At 38.3% G+C, this 22,374-nt stretch overlaps 1 protein-coding gene across 2 annotated transcripts in view; it reads left to right on the forward strand.

Moving 5' to 3' along the window:
• Positions 1-1,154: 1,154 nt before the first annotated feature.
• Positions 1,155-22,374, forward strand: part of nrxn3a (neurexin 3a) — a 353,303-nt gene continuing 332,083 nt past the window's right edge. The window contains exons 1-5 of one of the 2 annotated variants that reach the window (XM_079833565.1): positions 1,155-1,344; positions 5,825-7,003; positions 13,044-13,061; positions 14,732-14,761; positions 14,978-14,989. In XM_079833565.1, coding sequence (XP_079689691.1) covers positions 6,307-7,003; positions 13,044-13,061; positions 14,732-14,761; positions 14,978-14,989 — 757 coding nt within the window. In that variant the 5' untranslated portion in view covers positions 1,155-1,344; positions 5,825-6,306. The remainder of the gene's footprint in view (positions 1,345-5,824; positions 7,004-13,043; positions 13,062-14,731; positions 14,762-14,977; positions 14,990-22,374) is intronic. The other variant, XM_079833566.1, reaches the window with a different exon arrangement.

Here is a 22,374-nt window from a genome sequence, read left to right on the forward strand (position 1 = left end):
AGAGGTTAGCATTTTTTGGGGTCAAATTAGATTCATAGATGTAGAATAAATATTTAAAGCTACTGAATAGTCAAAGGTGAAAACTTATAACTACTTAAATTATGGATCCATAAAGATGTGTACCTTTTTTTTACCCTTAAAAGGTGCATATTTGTACCTTAAAGTAGCAATATGTACCTTAAAGGTACTACTATGAACCTTTTAGAAGTAAAAAAGGTACAAATATGCCCTTTTAAGGGTACTGCCTCAGTGACAAGCTGTTGTACCCCTAAAGGTACACTTTTTGCACATTCCTGACAGTGTACTATAAAACTGTTTTGAATAGTTTTTGAAAACTATATACCACACAAAACATGCTATTATTGTTGCGAAATAACATAGACCTGCTATACGCTACTTTTCATTTTTACCAAATTTATTTCAGTAGACCCCTTTGGGAAGAGAGAATGAAGGTGTGTTTCTGAGGGAATGTCGTCAATTCGGCACGGATCTACAGATGTTAGTGTTAGATGTATGTCTCAGTGCATGGGCCCATGGGAAGAGTCATGAACATAGAGATGATCTCGGTTCACAAAACTTCTTCAGCTTTATTGTCAAGGGGTGATGTAATGATTGACCAATAATAATATACATTAGCCAACATCATATACTGTAGCTAGTGTAAGACAAATAGAAAAACAAGTCCACTACAATTGTATCCAAATGTCTTGGAAGCAGATTTCCTGGACAAATCCAGATCTCCTGGGCTGAATTCCAAGAACCACACACATATACAGAGTACATTTGATAATATTAACAGATGTGTGCTGGAACAAGAACAACTTGCCCCCTTGTTCTCTAACAAATGAGAGACCCACCATCTCCGTCTGCATGCTACATTTTGGGAGCATACATGCAGATTAAGATGTGAACATGCAGAGAGAGAAAGAGCGTGAGAGCTCAGAGAGCCGTATTGTATAAACAATTGTGTTCACAGTTAGCAAACACGACCGCGTCATAGACATTGCGCGTCCCTTTCCACAACTAAATGTACCTATTGCTTCAAAAATAAGTTTTCACTCATATTTTACTACAGCTTTAAATGGCGCGAGCCTCGCAGTAAGAGGAAGGCGGGGTCGCGCGGCGCGTGTGTGAAAATCTCGTGATTGTCCAACAGTATCTCTGAGCGCGCGGCTCTCTGTAACTGCAAGCGGGCTCGGTACGAGACAAGTGCACGCGGGTACAACATCCTCACAAGACCGCGAAAAAACGACATTTAGTGGAGTGGACCACACATATAGAGCCGTTTGGGAATGTAATGTGGATTATTACTGTTGGCTTTGGGATATGTTTACGAAAACTGAGGTTAGTGTCTTTTTTTTTTGTTTGTACGGAATGATGGAAAGCTCCCCTGGATGTTATAAGTTCATCACTTACTTACTTCGAGTAGGCTATTTACACTAAGTTGGCTTGTTTTTACATTGTAAATCGCTGTTGCTCTTGAATTGTACTTTTATTTCTGCGAGCGTGGCGCGTTTGACTGAATCGAAATAAAAGGCATTCGCGTTGTTTCCCGAGGAAGCGCGATGCAAAAAATATTAAACTACATCGTTATTTAGGCCCACAAGAAACGAAAAGAGGTTTTACATACGCAGTCAAACTCTAAAAATACGTTCACGAGTATTTATTGCTTTTTGAGGATAGCCAGTCATCCTCTATACAGAGCACAGCGTGGAAACAGTAGAATATTTCTGTCAGAGTTGACTGGTTTTCCAGACAAAATTTGAGCGACACAAAAATAAACGTGTATTTTCAGTTTTTGTCAGCTGCCTGAAATATGATATATCAGTATATTTCGTTTATTCTTATAAGTTAGACAATATAGGCCTGTATTCTAGTAGTAATCACAAAAAACATACATTTTCCTCCGTAAACATGTAACAAACAATTTCTTGCTTTGGTCTCAGGAGACCTGTGTTTTTCTTAATCTGTAAAAGTAGCTGTAAATAATGAATAAGAGTTCTCAGGTGTCTGTGGAGCCCATATTCAACTGCCACTCAGGATAAACAACACGCATGCCCACTGCAGGTCCATCTTTGTGGATGGGCTGGTCAAAAACATAGGCTCGTATATCCATTTTTTTCTTTTTTCTTCTTAGAGTATGTATAAAAAGGTGTATATATATATATATATATATATATATATATATATATATATATATATATATATATATATATATATATATATATATATATATATATAATGCTCAGATTTTATTTTGATAAGATTATATTTAAGATACACACATGTGGTGTAGGCTACTTAACCTAATACATTTTTACTATTATGATGCATAAGTGCACCACTTTATACTGTTTTTTTTTTCTTGTTAGGCGAAATGTGCAGGAAATTTAAGCATGGCATTTATTTTAAGTATATTTAAAAACAAAACAAAAAACAATTCGACTTCTTAACGTATTAACACGTTTTGTGATTCAAATATATTTACAAACCTTATAAGTAATTTGCTTCAAATAGGATATCTGTCTTTAAGTACCAATAATCTAAATGTTAAGAAATGTTTGAAATTTGACACGTTTGCACATATAACATGCACATTCAGCTTTTTTGTCTCGCTTTGAAGTGCTCAAGCGAGTCCAGTGCATTATTAGAATATCTTAATTCATTCTCATCAATTTGTAGTGGCTCATTTCGATCTCGTGGAATTTAATAGACTTTGGTAATAATCCACCATCACACACTCGCGCTCTCACACGCTCATTTTAAAGGTAGGCTATTCAGGCGTCTCCTTTTTAATTTCATGTTTTTGATCAAGCTGTATTTGTGTCTTAACATTTACCGAAATTGTAACATATTCACACAGGCAGTAGCCTAGCCTATCGTTTGTGTTGAATTTGTCGGGGTAGATTAGCTATATTTTCTGAGCGCGGCCTTGTCACACACACTTTCATCGCCGAATCATTTCACAGCTGACATAAATGATAATGAACACGTAGGCCTATGTCTGATTTAAAATAATGCATCATATATTTAGTCGAGCGCGTTTAATTTCTCCATGACCCTAATTTCACCCTGTGGTGTTTTGTGACCTCCTTTGTGTGAAAATATAATGCAGTGTCCTCTCTCAAAAATGTAAAATATTAATTGCCGTTGCGTTTATACATTTATCTGTGTGACTGACATGCATTATTTTAGCTGATTGAATTGTGCACTAATAATTTATATCAAAACCGTGTTATGTATAAATGCTGCACAATTTTAAACGGGTGAAACGTATATTTTAAAAACGAAATATTGGTGCACAAAGGGTTTTTCCAATTTAACAGCCTACTCCATATTAACGAATTTTTGCTAAAAAAAAAAAATCATTTGCAATTATATTAATATACATATATTTAAACTATAGGCGATTATATTGCATAAAATTGTTAGCCAAAATGAAAAAATATGCGTTTGAACGTTTGCATTTATATTGTGTCGTTTCCCTTTATTTTGTTCTCACGGGTGTGGGTGTATAATCTCAATTTACATATCAAGCCAAGATGATCCTAATGTAACTGAGCTATTTTTCTATAGAGATGAACGAATTCGAATAATTCAGATTGATAATTCTAAAACTGAAAATACACACATAAATGCATAATGTATATGTTAAAGACACTATGTCAAATCTAAAATATTAATTCTGTTTTGTTTCCTGAATAGAAGTAGTGTTTGTCAAGCAACATTTGTTTCATTTTGTAACAAATATCGTTCAGCCGCGTTTTTTTTTTTTTTTTTCGAATCGGCTTTTTGTCTGTGTCGCAGAGAAGAATATTTCCTATTGGCGTTGTGTAATGCTCAGCCTTTAAAACACTCATCGAATGTGCTCTGCCTTTCCAATACACCGCAGTGTGACGTGATCTTTTTGTCTTGATCAGAGCCCTATATAATGCACGCACTTCACACCTTTACCACAGTGAAATTTGGTCATAAATCATATTACTAATCCTCTGGTTTTGGTTATCAGGGGTGTTATAGTGAATACTGGCACAAGGATGGTGGTTTTAGGCAAGGTGATGTAATGCCATAAACGGCTGCTGCAGAACCGCTCCTGCTTTAATATGCTCAGAAGTTGCTGTTCCTCTGCAGTGGGCTGTTTAGGGGGTTGCTGGTGGTACCCGTGCCCACACTGGGTAACAGGGGGAGGGGGAGGCTGGATGAGGCCAGGTAGGAGCCTCACGCCTCCCTTTCGCCGGCTGGCAGCCCAGGAGGAGAGCACCGGACGCTGATGTCATCCATTTTGGCCCAGCTCTACCTCGCCCACACCTCCGTTCTACCACGCGGATGCTTGACGGCAACCGTGTCACGTACGGAGCCGAGCTCGCTGAAATGGCGTGCGCCTCCTCCCAAAGCCTCCATGATATCATCGGGGCACACTGGAGGACATTTTGTCGCAGCTCTTCTGGTGTAATGGTAGAGCGTAATTGAGGCACCTGTGGTAAAACCCAGCTTTGTGTGTCTGATGAATGGTCGGGCCTGCCGTCATTAACATGCCCCCCTTCCACCAAATACACCTCCCTCTCTTACTCGCCGACTTTTTAAGCAGCATCCGAACGCGGGGGCTTTATTTTGTGGTGTCGTGTGCCGTTCCCAGTGGAGTGTGTCAATCACATATCAATGAGGACAATGATGTCCTCAGTTTAGCCTTTTCACCTCTCTCCTCCTCTCCGCGAGCCCTCGCTCGACAAAAAAAGAAACAGAGGGAGCACACATGCATATTTCGCGGTGTGGGCACGAGCCAACGTGGAGTATCTGTTACAAGCACGCAGTCTCTCGCTCTTTTTCCCCTCTTCAGCTGCAGCAGGCAGAGCTCTGACGGCATACATTGTGTTTCGGCTCGGTTGAATCGCGTGGGCTGGTAGCACTATTGTCCTGCCGTACCTGCTGCCTACGTCTCTGGCAAGGACACGGGCAATATTAGATGACTATTAGGTTACACCTCGCATGTTGCCATGTAATTGGAGCCTATTCATTTATGCACGTTGGGGACACATGTTAAGAGCAGCTGGAGCTGCGTTTTGCCTTTACAAAGTCTTACTAATCTGCGTTGGTTCAAGGCCAAACGTCAGCTCAGCATGGGGAAGCTTCTCTCACATTTGTAGAAGAATACAGGGCATTTTGTTTGTGCTCGAGGATGTTAAGAATTCATATTTTAATATTAATTTTAATTAAATAAACATATCCGCTGCCTTTTTTAGTGCATCTAAATAGACATGGCTCCTTAAAATTATAATAATACATTTGCACATTCATTTCAAATTTTAATGTCATTTTTATGCCCGGCAAGTTTTTTTGTTCAAAATGTGGGACCACACATTAATTAAATATTTCTTAAAACAAAATAATCGCATAGTGTGTTTAGGTGACTCTGGTGCTGGAAATGTAGTGTATATGTCATGGGAATGTGTAGACATGCATATTATTGTTTTCATGCATTATGCATCCCGCAAAAAGCCTTTTAATTTTCCACATCATCAGATAAACATGGACTCGCTGCCATTGAATGATAGCTGGAGCTGCCATGTGAATAATGCTGCTAATTTACACACTAGATGACCGATAACAGAAGGATCTTTTAGGTGAAATGCTTAAAAAATACTTAGAAACTTTTAATTAGGTTTTTCTTCAGGAGTAGCATTTAACATGAGCGCAAAACGATGACTCACTCAAGTGCATCTTTTTAAGATGCTTTTGTGTTTTATGTATATCAGAAAAAAAAACACATGATAGAATGAGACATCGTGGATTCGTTTTGTAATTTGATGCTTTTCTATTTTGACAGCTAGACGGGGCAGAGTAACCGTGTGAACTACATTACCCACAAGGCATCATGCAGACTGTGCTGGTTTCCCTAAATACAGAAAGAGTCCGACCTGGAGGACCTGTCTGGATGATTGAGGTCTGAGGAGATACCAGAAGAAAACAACACCTCAGCAGACACACAGAACCTCATCTGCTTGTCTTCTCAAGTCGATCCGTTCCAGGAAACGAGGAAGAAAAACTTTGATTGTCGCCTGACAGAGATTGGATTGTTGTGCAATTTGTCATTGGCCTTATGACTGTTACTTAAGACTGTTCTCCCTAAGTCCCTCTTCTCTTTTAGTATATTTTTGGTTTGTCGCTGCGTTGACGATCTCACCTCTTCTCTAGCATCTCTGGGCATACTGTGGGATGTACTTTGGATATACTGACCTTTGAACCAAAGCAAATTCAATGATTTCCTTCTGTTCAGGATAATAACCCCAAATCTCCAGCACTTTTACGATGAATTTCTTCAGATTCACAGTCCAGTTGCAGCTGCTGATCAGTACTGTGCTTGGGCCCTGCTTGGGCCTGGAGTTTACAGGGTCGCAAGGCCAGTGGGCACGCTATCTCCGCTGGGACGCCAGCACCAGAAGTGACCTCAGCTTCCAGTTCAAAACAGACGTGTCCACTGCCTTAATCCTGTACTTTGACGATGGCGGCTTCTGCGACTTCCTGCAACTCATGGTGGTTGAAGGGAAGCTCCAGTTGCAGTTCAGCATCGACTGCGCCGAGACCACAGTCGTATCGGACAAGAGAGTCAATGACAGCAGCTGGCATTCTGCCACCCTGAGCAGGTACAACCTGAGAACTGTGCTGGGTCTAGACGGAGTGAGCAAATCAGGTGAGGTGCGGCCACAGAGGCAGTACATGAAGATCGTTAGTGACCTCTTTCTGGGCGGAGTCCCTCAAGATATTCGCATTTCTGTGCTCACTCTCCCGACAGTAAAGGATCTTCCGCCGTTTAAGGGAATTATCAGGGAACTGAAGTACAGTAGCAAGGAACCTATTCTACTAAGCAGCCAGAGGGTCCGCATGGACATAGAGGGGATCTGCATGGAGAACCCGTGTGAGAACGGAGGGATGTGCTCCGTTGTGGATGGGGAACCACTTTGTGATTGTTCTAAGACGGAATATGTTGGCCGATTCTGCAACGAAGGTAAAATGGTTTATTTTTACAGCTTGATAATACAGCAAATGCAATATTGACTTATATAGACAATGTAAATCTGATTCTACTCGAAATTGTCAGTCTTTTCTCTTTACTGCTGTAATGTGAATGTTTCCCAGAATCCTTCATCCTCCACTGTTTCATGCTACTGAAGTTTGACTCTAAGGTCCAGGTTAATGCCATCTCCTGGAAGCTACCCTGTTTTACGCATTTGCAGTTTTGTTTTGTGCTGGGAATTCCTCTGTTCCCCCATCGCTTCATACAGTCATTTGAAAGTGAATGCCATTGAAATGCACTACTAGCAAAGCCTGCGTTTTTACCTCTGTAAAGCACTAAGCTGTTTGTCTCTGGCAAGCGTTTTGTGTGTGTGTGTGTGTGTGTGTGTGTGTGTGTTAATCATGCCCAGCTGAGGAGGTTGGGTGTTATGATGTTAAGGTGCCTTTTCAGATCCCTTGGTTGTTTTTCTGAAGTGGCCATTTTAGTTTCTCTGGGGATTTGAGGAGGCCATTTCACAGCTCTGGGTTTTGTTGTTGCACCTCTTCAACAGAGAATGAATCCGAGACAGAGGATAATTGCCTATTTTAAACATGTCAATAGCATGTTTATAGCGTCTTTACTTGTCTTCCTAGAGAGATATTTGTATGACCTTGGTTTAATAATTCTTTAAAGAATATGCTATATACACATTAACCAGAAGATATAGCAGATATATATTTATATGTGGGTCGTCTGGTTTGTGGATATTTATTTTGTAAGTATAACTACTAAACTAATTTTACATTATACTGTACCACAGAAGAAAATCACAACTTTTGAGTTCTTCTCCCTGAATCATGTTTCCTGGTATATGATCCTGATGGTAATTCGTTTTTTTCTTTCATATTCCTTTGTTTGTTTTGATTTTTTAATGCTTTGAAAATGAATTTGATACATTTCAAATTTTAATTAGAAAGAAAACAATTACAGAGATGAATGTCTATATATCCTGTCTTGATTAGGACTAAACTCCCCCCCCCCCCCTTGTGATTTGAAGTGTTTAAGCTGGGTGATTGATCGGTGATCGGTGCTCTGAGCCCTATGAGTTGTTACCCTCATTGTAGACACAACCTCTCCTGTGATTCTCGCCTTAATTACACAATTACTGAATGTGATTAAAAAGTCAGGATGCTATCTGTGTACTCAGGCATTTTATATAGTACCGAATGTGTATGAATGTATGCTTACAGCCTTTTTCAGAGCGCAAGAGAGAGAAAGTGAACAGAGTATTGTAGAAGACTGGGCACTAGGGTTAGATTTATAGGTTGTAAAGAGTACAGAGTTTTGGGCTTGATTTACAGCCGTTGTTCCTCTCCATCTTGTTTGGCTGACTGGGTCCTGCAGTCCACTGATAGGGGCTAAAGCCAGACATAAAAGCAGCTTTGATGGCTTTGAATGCTGGGAATCAGTTCAGCCAATCATAAAAGAATAAATACAACTTTTTTTTGGACGCCATATATAATGGTGCACAGGGGCAGCCTAAACTGCCATGCGGTGCTGAACTTTCCCCACTGGGATCTCTCCAAATCAAAACCTGTATTGTGAAATGACACAATAATGTGTGCCATCAGTGTTTGAAAACAACATTACGAAAACCCACTGAGCAATCTTAATTCCATCTTAATCTTGTGTCTTCAGGCTTTTGAAACATCTGTATGCGGGTAATAAATATCAGGTCAGAGCCATATGGCAAGCTGGTCTGAAGTGTTAAGCATTAGCCTTACATACGTTTGACTGAATCTAATTGCCATAGCAGCGGCATCAGCAATCTGACACTCCTCTCGATGGCCAGATGGCTAAAATGGCCTCAGAACTGTTTTGCGTTGCCGTGGCGTATGTTCCTCGCTCTGTGAAAATCGTGATAGGCACGGCACTACATAATTTGCAAAAGCGCGTAATCTTTTGGCGGCTTATAATAATAAACATTTGGCAGCAAAAACAAACAGTCAATCTGTCTTCCCATGTGGATGGTACGCTGTGAGGGTTTAAGCCGGCCACTCTTAACAAATCTCCTCGTCTTTTTTTTAATGTAAACAAAGCAATATTCAAAAGTACATCATAGGATATGTAGACCATCACCTTAGTTACTTTTTTAAGGTTAAAACCTGTGTTGGGTGTAATGCATTACTAAGTAATTAATTACAATTAGTTTTCCCTTTGAAAAAAGTAGTAAGGGATTTCTCTTAATATTTTCTGTTATGTAATTACAGTTACTTCTTGTAATTGCATTAAATACTCTGTAGACTATTGAACAATTCTATATAAAACAATAGTGGATTTAACATCAGAATTGAATCTCTAATGTTAAAATGTTTGTTTTTAGTGTAACCTTCCAAGTTCAAGAATAATTTATATTATTTATTTGAAAGAATTTAAAGAACAGTTTTCATGTCTGTCCTTAAATTGTTCAACTGGTCAAGGTTGATATGGGATTTAAAAAGTAATATGTGACCCTGGACCACATGCTAGTCATTTTGGCTATTATATTCTATTTGAAAATAGAATGCAAAAAAATATTAATATTGAGAAAATTGCCTTTAAAGTTGTCCAAATGAAGTTCTTAGCAATGCATATTACTACTACTAATACATTTTTGATATATTTACAGTAGGAAATGTACAAAATATCTTCATGGAACATTTTCTTTACTTAATATCCGAAAGATTTTTGGCATAAAAGAAAAATCGATAATTTTGTTGGCTATTGCCACAAATATACCCGTGCGACTTATGACTGGTTTTGTGGTCCAGGGTCACAGAGATACCAGTGATGCTTTTTAGAGACAATAATAAGTACAGTAATCTAACTATATTGTTAGATGTAATTAGTTACTAATACCTTTTTTAGAGTAACTCTAAAAAAGACTCTAAAACATCTATTTTTATTTATTTATTTATTTTTTTACATCTATTTTAATTCCCCTCCCACCAGAAGTTATGGTTAATTAGCACGGACATATAATTGTTCATAAAATGTAAACATTTTGTATTTATAGATCATTTAATATATTAATATTATTTTAGTTGTTGAGAAAAGTTTGGTTTCATTTGACTCCTTATTGCAGAGATCATTACGATTTGGTGTGAATCCAGATTAAACTAATAAAATCCTCATTCACTATACATAAATTTTTTGTCTCACCACCGTTTCTGAAAAAAAAATAGGTCATGGTAGTGCATGCAGATGATCGTATTCCAGCCAGACATCAGAACTTCAGTATAGGTCAATTCAAGAGCAGAACACATCAATCAAGTCACCATGGCACTCACATCCTGAGTGTAACTCCGCATTCCCTGCTCTCCAATCACATCCTAATACTTTCCCCACCAGGTTAATGCATCTCATCAGAGGACTTAATGTCCTGTACCAGACTTTAACAAGCACGGCAGACAGACATGCGCTTACACATTGGAACGTGTCCCGAAAATGAGTGACCATGAGAGACGACATATTGCATTTTCAGTCAGTACAGACATCAACACATACAGGACTAAATTAATGTCTAATGTAGCTATAATTACTCTGCACTAAAAGCATTTAATGGAGGCAGACCCCATCAGGTTCCCCTTAATTTCCTGTATTAGCTGGAGTTTGTGTGCACTGGCAACAGATAAATTGGTTCTTCGGCATGGCTGTGCCTAGTACTAAAAATATAAACAGTAAAATCTGTAATTCTTTAGAATCATATGAAATTATTCATTGTAATAATCTGGATCTCAGAGTTAGCGAAAAGCTAAATATTAATAAATAAAACAGTATTTTAACATGTATGCCTAGTTATAGTTATATCGTTAGATATTTAAAAAGCTCAATTGTTAACATTGTATATATTGTAACATTATATATATATATATATGTATATATATGTATATATATGTATATATATGTATATATATGTATATATGTATATATATATATATATATATATATATATATATATATATATATATATATATATATATATATATATATATATATATGTATATGTATATGTATATGTATGTATATATATATATATATTACATTTATAAGCACACTGTAAAAAATTTAAGGCCTATCCAATTCAAATTTTTCTAGTGACCGATCACATCTAAATTTTTCAATTGGCCAAATTTAATTTCTGTGAATTGAATTTTATCCATTGTGGCAACAGTCTGTTAACATGGGCTCAATTAGAAATAATATGTAGAGTGAATGGAACATTTTAATTGACCAACACTGCAAAACATTTCAGGCCTCTCCAATTTAAAATTTTCTAGTGACCGATCACATCTACATTTTTCAGTTGGCCAAATTGAATTTCTGTGAATTGATACAGAGAGCATAGTATAGATGTGAGCAGTCACTAGAAAATTTTAAATTGGAGAAATGTGTTACAGTGAAACTGTGAGGTTGGTCCAATTAAATATTTTAAATTGTAGTAACAATTGTTCATTTCTCACTGTCCCAAAGGACAAAAATGACTAAAAACATAAATATAATAAGCAAAATAGAACACAGACAACAGGGTTGACATTTTATCACATTACTTTATTAACAAGTCAATTCCAACACAGGATATTTGGTGAAAATACATTAATTTCAATAAGGAAAAACTCTGAATACATTCAAGAAGTCTTCTGCATAACAGGATGTCTTAATGTGGTGAAGAAAACACGGCACTGCAAGCTAAAAACCTGCAAATAAAAATAAAAACTAACATTACTGACAAAGTTCCACCGCATCACATCTGGCAAGAGACAGAACAGAAGTTACTTCATTATATAATGAGGATGACGCAAGTGAATGGACGCATAAGAAAATCACGAGCTTGACGTGTTTGATATTAAAAGGCATTAACTAAAGCCCTGAAAGAGGCCGACGCCAAACGCATCGTGTTCAACAGTCGCATGCCGCACATATCACACAAATTACTTAATTTACTTATTACCTATTATTTTATACATATAAGACACGAGGAAAATAAAACTATTGGCTACCATTAGATAATTATGTGGTAAACGAGAACACACCCATGAAACCAATGAATGCATGAACTCGAGTGAAGACCTTAAGCTATGATTAGTACAATGCAAATTTTTGCATGGGGATAATTATTTGGTAGTCATTTATTGGGCCAATATGTAATGATCAATTTGCACAATCGCCCACAAAATACATGCATAAATGCTACATAATGGCCGGGGTTTGGAAGAGTTTTACCATGTCTAACAGCACAATAAAAAGCACCACTGCTAAAAATATCAAAGCTTTAAAAAAAATCGCTGACCTCACTAAATAAGTAGTTGGATGTTCGGATGATCATGCATCATCCCTAGCCAGAAAGGATTACAAAAATCATAGATTAGCTGTTTTTCATCACACAGAGCATTGCAATGCCCGTTTATCAGTGTTGGATGCCCTTTGGTTTGGGAGACGACCAGAGTGCATTAATGAAATGAGTCAGCCCAGTGCTTCAGTGCTAAAGGCGGCCTGTGACAAAGAGAGAGAGAGTGTGTGTGTGTGTGTGTGTGTGTGTGTGTGTGTCTACAATGAGAGTAAACATGGGCTCTGAGTATGGAACAGTGCTTTAGACAAACATCAGCGTCCCATAAATCCACAACCCTCTCTAAAGGGAACAGGTTCTGTTGCCTGTTTGGATTTATGGCCCAGGCGTGGATGTGGGCTTTGGGAGTGTGTGTAAGACCTGGAAGATGAACTAGACCTCTTAGATGTTGTTGTGTCATGGTGTTTCATACACCATAGATCTGATCCCCCCTCCTCTTCATTTCCCAGCGAGAAGAGGGGGCGGATGGATGGATGCGAGGGGCATTTAAGGGTTTCTTTGTACATGCACAGGGCAGTAGTCTGCTCGGTGCATGCTGGCAGGTGTGTAAGAGTTTGCATGATAGTTTTCATGCAAAGATAATATGAGTGGGCTCTAATGGCTGCAATGTTTCTCTTTTCTTGTTTTCTTTTTTCCATTGTGTCTTCTTTGCTGCAACACCATCAGAGGCCAACAGCATCCCAGGTGAGATGATAATATCCTTTAAGTTGTATTGAATTGTCTTTTACAGGCTGTGTTCCCAAATGAAAAATACTTAAAGACACAATGAAACTGTAGTAGTGACAGACATTTCCTTCCATTTTATGATTATCAAAGTGAAAAACATGTAGAGAAGGGAGGAAACCTTTATTTTTAAAAACACAATTTAAAAATGAAACGTACATGGATGAATCTTTATCAAAAAGATAACATGCATTTGGAAAATGATGATAAATAGATTGGCAAATTAAAATGTTCATTTCATGACAACTTTGATCATTACATTAATCAGTAAAATCAATATACTTTGTCAGGTTTATATTAATGGAGTGTCTATTTATACAAGTGCAAATAGTGCACCTTGTTGAGCAAGTGCTATTTACACTAGCTCCGCCCAACAATGCCTAGTTGGGCCACACAAGATTAAAAAAGACCCGGGTATTTTGACGTTTTAATTGGCGGAGTCAGTAGAGCGTAAGGCTCATGGAATTTGATTTTGACGGGGTTTGAATCCGCCTTTTGCTAAGCTCGCTCTTCTCCCTTTTCCAATCACATATCACATCGGAAAGGCATTTACTTTCAATTAAAATTACGAAAATTACTTAAAATTCAGTTCTGACAGGTCACGTTAGTCAAGCTCGCATCAGCTGACTGTCAGCTGATCACGTCTACCTATAGGAATACGACGTCTATCACACCATACATATATAAGCTCCTTCAGTACTATCAGCAGCTATCGCGTTTCTTCTGAGCTAATTACCCTCCTCCATCCCCAGCTCCTCCTCTCATCAGTCAGTATTTGGTAAATTCCTGACTTATTTTGTACATTTTAATATCAAAATTAATTATATCTGCAATACATTGTTGGTGCTGTTCTATTTACCCTAAGGGGGGTTATTGCTGCTTATTCATGCTAGGCTACATGGATGCGCAGGGAGTTCTTAAACAGAACAGAACCACACCGCCAATCCAAACTGTATGCTAATAGTCAATCATCTTGACGATAGTGGTCCTTAGAGAAATGGAAATAAAGTGCCTAATGAAATGTTTAATAATAATAAGAATATTTACTGGGTAGGGTTAGGGCTAGGTTTAGGGAGGGCTTTTATTGTTACGGCGACGTTCATTTAATAATTTTTAAAAATATAATAATTTACACCCTGTTATTTTTGCATCCTGTTAATGTACAACAATACTGAGGTGCAAATAGTATGTATCTTCCAAAATAAAGTATAAATAGCATCTCATTACTATTTACATATATTGCATATATTGCACTTTTACATGGTGTAAATAGAATATATCACTTTTTTTTCACTTTCAAGAAAATGTGCTATTTTCACTTGTAGGCAGGGCAAAATAATAGCCGCTGCCTTAAAGTAAACAACTAATAAAATGCACATGGTATTTTTAATATGCGGTACTGTTTAAGTTTGAGGCCGTGTATTGTGAAAATGGCAATCCACAACGGTGACCTAAAAAAATTGAGCTGTCACATTAGATTAAAAGAATACAAAATACTACCACTACGAATTACCACTTTAACAAGATCAAGTCAAAACCTTTTTCTTCTGCAAAGTTGTGAGGTCACTGTATGCTTTGATACATACCTAAAGATTTTCTTCTCTTTCTGTCACTTGCTCTGTTCCTTAAAGGATTTGCACACATGATGATGGCGGATCAAGGTATGCCACACCCTTTCACTGTTATTCACTCTGTTGTGATTTGATTTAAATATTGCATGCCTGAATTGACTGAATTGCTGTGCATTGAATGAGCTAAATTCTGAACTTTGAATGCATAGATGTGGATTGTGCTTTGACCGTTTCTTCGTATTTCTCCATGCTCTCCTTCTGTGGATACTCTTCATCTCTCTGTTGCCTTTCATCTCCTTTCTCAAGCCAAGGGCAAAGGTACAGAACCGCTTCCTTCCTCAAGTTGTGCGCTCTTGTGTTTACATCCTTGTTTTTAGTACTTTTCTGCTAATAGCTGCTCACCATGAGTGACTGAAACAAGAGTATAATTAAAATGAGAGTTAATTGAAGGCAAATACACATTGTGACTGCAGCCTGAATGGTCGGAACTGTAGCGTCTTCCTCCCTGGTGGTCTTATAGCCAATAGATATTTGTATCAGCTGCTAAAAATGCTTTAACCGCACAGTGTGACTCAGTCTCATGAGGGTTTATTTTGCTCGAGACCATAACGCTTAATATGTCAGTGTTTGTTATGGTTTGGATCTTTCATGTGGAATTTTGAGAAGTGTTGTGTTTGTGTTCAGTCAGGTGCCACAATGACTTCCGCTTTGTGTTTTTCGGAAAGAATGAAAGGAAGAGAAAGGAAAGAACTGTGATATTTCAGTCCGGCTGTGCATGTGCGCTGTCATGTCATTTCATAGCTGGCTTCTCTTGGGAGGTTTGTATGGGCCCGATTTAGCCCTGACTTGCTGCTGGGCTGAGCATCCCTGTGGAACGCTGTTGAACCACATGTCATCCCTTCGTCTCACCCAATATTTCAGCATGTCTCAGAGTGGCCAAATAACTTCATTCTTCAAATACAAAAGAAGGTTTGCACTGGATTTTTTTGACTTATTTAATTGACTTATTATAAGTTCCCTGTTTTTAGGGTGATTTGCTGGAGGTTTCTGTATGCTTTCAGAGTTTTCACAGTAGATATTTCGGTGCAGATATGAGTACATTTAGCTTCAGAGTTGGTTTGTTTTGTTGGAGCAGCATGCGTGGAAACCTGAGTATGCTTGTTTAAGGATTGGTCAATTGCAATGGTCAGTTATGAAAACAATAAATTCAAGACAAACTTTTAAAATGTTGATTGGTTACAGTAGCATTTTTGGGTGTGTGCAGATCGAATTGATTTGTGGAGCAGATTCACAACCCTATTATGGTTCATGTGGATTTCCTCTCTCTAATTTGCAGAAAGGAACCTTTTTGGATTTCCATGAGCAATGGAAACAGCACGTTCTCACTCCCAACTCATCACATATTGATGCTGGGCCTGGACCCTTCAGCGTCACTTTTTAACGCACACTGCGTCGCACAGGGTACCCCTTTAGTGTCATTTTAGAACCACAGGGTACTCCATTGATTTCAATGAGAAACCTTTGGTGTCATACACAGATGCGTTGGGCAGGTGGATGTTTTTGTCAATATTATATATTGGGTTATGATTTTGCCATTATAACATGTTGGAGTGTGATTCTCAATTTAATCAGCCAGCATAATATTTCTTTTTTTTGTTTTGTTATTTACGCTATTTAGACACGTTTGAACACGTAACCCAACCCCATCCCTAAACGTACCCATTTGTGTATTATATTATATAAAACACAGGATATAACAGACAGATATGACTGCAGGCATAATTTATTCTAAAAGTACAAATATTCCAAGTGTTCCTGAAGAAAATTACCAAAAGCGATCAGCGTCTCCATCCGCCGAAGATCATGCACACATTCAAAAATTACTGCACTCTAAAAAATGTGGTTTAAAAACAACCCAAGTTGGGTTGAAAATGGACTAACCCAGCAATTGGGTTGTTTTAACCCAGCGACTATGTTATTTTAAGCAAACATTTAACCCAACCACTGGGTTAAAATGACCAATTCGCTGGGTTAAAACAACCCAATTGCTGGGTTAGTCCATTTTCAACCCAACTTGGGTTGTTTTTAACCCAGCATTTTTTAGAGTGTGCCCGAAGAAACGTTACGTCAGCATTGATAGTGAAATTGCATTGGCTCTCGGATGTCTCGTGACCAATTGCATCATTACGTCAGCTTTGATTGTAAAATGTCATTGGCTCTCATGTGTCTCATGACCGATTGCGTCATGCTAAAGAGTCAGGGGTACCCTCTAAAAAATGCTGGGTTAAACATTACCCAAGTTGGGATGAAAACGGACTAACCCAGCAATTGGGTTGTTTTAAGCAAAAATGTAACCCAACCGCTGGGTTAAAACAACCCAATTGCTGGGTGAAAACAACCCAATCGCTGGGTTAGTCCATTTAACCCAACTCAGGTTATTTTTAACCCAGCATTTTTTTGAGTGTATCATTTGAATGAGTGATATGAGTGTGTGTGTGCGTTCACGGAATGGTGGGATCATCATTTCAGCGATTAAAACATTAAGATCAACTCTGTTCTTTACATAAACATATCATATGACTTCAGAATGACTTGCAAAATGAGTTAATACTTTAATACTTTTTTTTTGTCAGTTTTTGCGATAAATACCCGTGACTGTACTTTTATTTGCCTGTTAACATTAACGTTAACATTACGTATTTTATATTGTTGAGAAGTGGGTAGGTTTAGGGTAAGTTTAGGGTAGTGGGGGTAGTTGCTCCAAAATATATGTATAAAAGTAGCCTATACATATTTATACAATCATATCAATTTTTTTCAAATGCAAAGAATTAAACGTGAGTACCCTGCACGTCGAAAAAGGATGCTAAAGTGGTACCCTGTGCGTTAGAAATTGACGCAGAGGGGACCTGACCAAGCGTCAATATGTGATGAGTTGGGAGTGAGATGTGTTGATGGAAAAGGTTTAGATTTTTTTTATGTCACAGAAGCCCCTTTCACACAGAGATTCCGGAAAAAAACACTGATAATGTGTCCCAGGATTTTTCCTAGGATCTTTTTATTTTTGGTTCATTCACACTGTGAGTGATTTTCCGGAATCTGTGTGTGCATTCACACACATCCCATAAAGATCCAGTAAAAGACACGTGACATCAGGATGTGACGTGTAATGTGATGTCTCCGCAGCGTCATAAGTTTGCCTATGATCTGCGATTTCTCTCTCGAGAAACCATGCTCGTGAATTTTTTTTTTCTGATTTGATCAATCCCGTGTTTGTGTTCACACAGAAGGAACTCTAGCAATTTTATGGGATCAGCGCTCTGTGTGAAAGGGGCTTGACACAGACACATTCTGTGCATGTTAAGTTTTGGTAGCAAAACTAAAGGGACAAAACATGAGTGAAGTTGATATTGCACCTCTGCTCAACTGGTTTACTAAACAATTTTTGTCTCTTTTTTCTGTTATTGGACATTAGAAATGCTTACAGTATAAAGGGTGTGGTCTTCTATTGCATAGATGCTTATGAACTCAAATGAATCCAGGCATATGCTGCAATTCCACTTGCCAAACTAGTTTCTTCCTTCAACCCAATTTAAGTGCTAAGTCAGAGCCCAGACAGAAAGAACCTGGCAGACAGACAATACAGTATATAGCCAGTCAGATGCATTAGCACGTATTTGCCTGCGTTGCATCAAAAGCAGTTGTACTGTAGCGCTGTCTCTCCTGCTACCGTCTTGCGTTAAATCCCTCTGCTAGACGGGGGACATTATTACAAATCAGCCTGGCTGTACGCCCAAGTTAAGACGACAAGGGCTTCCATTTAGGAGCCCATTTGCTTCTCTGCTGTGCCGAACGATACTATGAAATGTTTATTTATCTGCATTTGTTTCCATCGCTGCATTTGTTTCCTTTCACCTGTCACCGCCGAGCGAGTTTGTACAGCTTGTGAATCTCGGAATGTTTCTCTTCTTTAAATCCTTTCCTCAGAAACCTCTGGCAGTTAAACCTCAGGAAGATTCCTAATTGTAGTGCTTTGTAATATTTGACAGTGTTGTGTCTGCAGTAATGTAGAGGAAGGAAGTGAGAGGCAGCAGCTGTTTTTCGGGTAGCCCAGGGCTTGTCGCTTATGTCTGCGTATCTTAGGGCTCTCGGACGCCATTCCTCGGCACCCGTCTGAAGTCAATCATATCAGTCAACACACTGTTCTCCTTTCTGGCACAGGCATATGTCAGAAAACAAGAGAAAGTCAGAGGACAAAGATGAAGAAGGGTCTCTAGGGACTTCCTGTCTGTCATTGTTTTTGATTCTGTCGTCTTTCTTTCCATCTGTTAGTTTATCTGTGATGTAACTTCCTCTTTATTTTCCCAGAGGAACAGTTTGGTGCTCAGGGGTTGTGCTTTCATAGCTGAGGAAACTTAACAGAGTTCTCACTTGCTTCTATTTGAAGTATCCGCTTTGTGTCGGATTTCTACGAAAAGACAAATAAGAAAATTGTTTCAGAAAAGTACTGAATTATAAAATGATTATGAACTTCAAGCTCAGATAATTTGGTCTGAAAAAGGTTGATGAGAAATATTTGAGGTAGTATTGAAAATTTGAGCACAGTTTGTGAAGATCTCTTCTGAAACTGTAGAGGAGACGTATGTGAGATTTTTATGGAGTTCCCTTTTATGTCTCATTGAAATATTTAAAATGAATGTGGATTGCAATTGCAATTGTGTTTTGTTGAGATCTCACGTGTAACCCCAGAAGAGACAGATGTGAGATTAGGGTCTTTAAAGGGTTACTTCAGTGATTTAGCATTAAGCTTTGTATCAGTAGAAACCCGATAGTATATTCAAATGATGGTACTTTCTCCCCTCATATCCCCCTGAGATGAGAGAATTATGCATTTTATTTCTGGAAAAAATCCTCCGACGACACAATTATCGTCATTTTGCGTCATCGGAGGATTTTTTGGCCTGAAGCTAAAGACTACAGCCAGTAGAAGGAGCTAGTTCTGCATGTTTTCAACCCGCCCACTGGGGTGGGATCTCACTCACAGAATGTACATGCGCACGGCCGCTCGGATCGGGCATTAAAGGGGTGATGAATTAAGAAATCAACTTTCCTTTGAGCCTTTGGTATATAAAAGTTCATCGTGATATAAAAATATCCTGTAAGTTTCAGAGCTGAAAACGTCCTTGTTAGTCAAAGAAAAGCTTTTGTAGACACCAGGCCCAGAAAACGAGAGATCTCAGAATATGTCGACGATTGACGTAATAGGACGCAGAAGAACCGCCACAAGCCCGCCCACCGACTCGTGGAGCTAAACGGGTCGCGCTACCGAGCAGCTCATGTGCGTAAGACATTGCATTTGTTCGCTTCATTTCACCGCGGAATCGATTGTAAACAAGATAGAGGTCGAGACTGGATTTGCAGACATATTGAGATTAAAACACAATGCTTTGCCTTTCAATATTGGATCCGACAAGAACGGTGCAACACACTAATATGAGTAAAAAATGTTTTTATATGTGTTAGTATTGCATTGTTACAGATCGTTTGAATGATAGGGCGAAATGATAGAGAAATAACATTCCAATCAATTGCGGGTGGATGAGAGATTAATCATTGTGTTTGTTTGATAAAGACATTTTGCGAGTCCTGTGAGTGATTCCCCAGACGTTTTCAAAACAATTCCTCACGTGTACTGAGGGAGCTGAAGCTCATTAAATATGCAAATCTTTTCCAATCCTAGTTCCAAGTCTTCAGTGCGACAAACCCATTAAAACTGACAGTTTTTCTGAGAGCCTCAAAACCAAGGCAGAAAATAGCCTGTTACTTATTCATTATGATGTTTCTGAATGTAAAAACCACGTGAACATCATAAGTTGACCTCAGACAACAGTATACAATTTTTTAAAAAGCCAGTTGGTAACACTTTATTTTGATAGTCCACTTTAGACATTCTACTAACTATAAGTAACTTTGCAACTACATGTCAACTAACTGTCATTAGAGTATTTGAAGACTGTCTGATTAATATTTACTAAAACTTTATTTTGTTGGTCCCCCAACAGACATTCTACTGACTATAAGTAACTTGGCAACTACAATTCAACTTATTCTACTAACCCGAACCCTAACACCTAACCATAACCAACCAGTCTACTAATACTCTAATGACAGTTAGTTGACATGTAGTTGCAAAGTTACTTATAGTTAGTAGAATGTTTAAAGTGGACTATCGAAATAAAGTGTAACCAGCCAGTTCATGACACCTTTAATAATGGAGCGGCGCGGAGCAAAGTGAGTGTTTAAACTTTTCAATGAATTCCTATGAAAGCTAAGCTTCCACATGCGATCTGAAAACGCGCCAGACTGGACACGCGCCGAGAATGACTGCCGCGCTTACCTCAGTTCTGCTCAGCTCTTCGCTCTCGTGATGAATGAAATCTGACTCCTGCTGCGTTTGAGACGTGACTTTCGTTTGGCTCACTCACACGTTATTGAAAAGACACGTTCAGTTTTTAATTGTAGTGACTATTCTCTAACTGAACGAAATGATTGATAGTATGAAAATACTATCACGGTGGTGGCGGTGTAATGGTGGGCAAGTGATAACCAGTAGCCGTGGCTTGGGAGTGGCCTCGGGCAGCGAAGCAAATGCATTCTGGGGGTTGTTATCTTTCATCCACATGAGACTAAAATACATTTTCTGTCTTTTCTCAGACTAGAAGGCACCAAATTCAAAAATATTTTCACATTTCTACTACATATATGACACAGTTTAAGTACACATTCATCTTCCCAGCACTGAAGTACCCCTTTAAATCCCCCTTTTTTTATATATATAGCTTAGACATATAGGAGTTCTCATTTATGGCTCATTGAACTAGTATCAACTTTGTTTTAGATGTTTCTCCTAAAATTCTTTCACACAAAGATTAGAAATAAACACAAATGAGACAGTTGTTGACAATGGTTGAGAATATAGCATGTATACAATGCATAACATTTAAAATTCAATTTAAATGAGCAGATAATGTGGTATTGGAATATGTAATTAGATATGCTTGAGTTTATATTGAAACAAATGTATTCTCATTTCTGAGATTGTGGAGATCTTTCTGTGACTTTATAGATGAGACAGGTGTGAGTTTTGTTCTGGAGTAAAATCTGAAAAACTGGAGGCTGTGAAACAATCAAGATAATTGAGGATTTTACTTTCCCGTGCATGCCTAAAGATAGTGTGTTTATGTATTTTACCCGTCTTTGCTTTGAGCTGTATTAGCTTTTAGCTTTAGCTTTTAAGTAAATGGATATTCTAATTGATATTTCTTGTTTTTTTTTTGGTCTTAATACTTCTCACACAATGCCGTCTCACCTGTTTCTCTTTATCTTAAAGCCTTTGCAAAAATATTCATTGTAATGTAATTAAATCAATACAAGTCTGAAAATATTGTCTGCTTTGCACAGCGGTCAGATTGGTTTCTGTGGCTCTGGTCCAGACCACCCAGAGATTTCTGAAATCATTCCGCAAATGTGCCAGTCTTTCATAGATATTAGTTGGTACAGGAGGCAGTAAATGAGTTGACCTTTTTGGATGGCAATGGAGAGTGTGAGCTTTGTTACAGGACAGAGGGGAGTGGAAACACTGTAGCTCACGCTATGCTGATGAACTCGCATGCAAGGTAATGAATTGCAGTGCCATTATGCAA

This window comes from Gobio gobio (genome assembly GCF_949357685.1).
Source record: "Gobio gobio genome assembly, chromosome: 13".
NCBI classification, from domain to species: Eukaryota; Metazoa; Chordata; class Actinopteri; order Cypriniformes; family Gobionidae; genus Gobio; species Gobio gobio.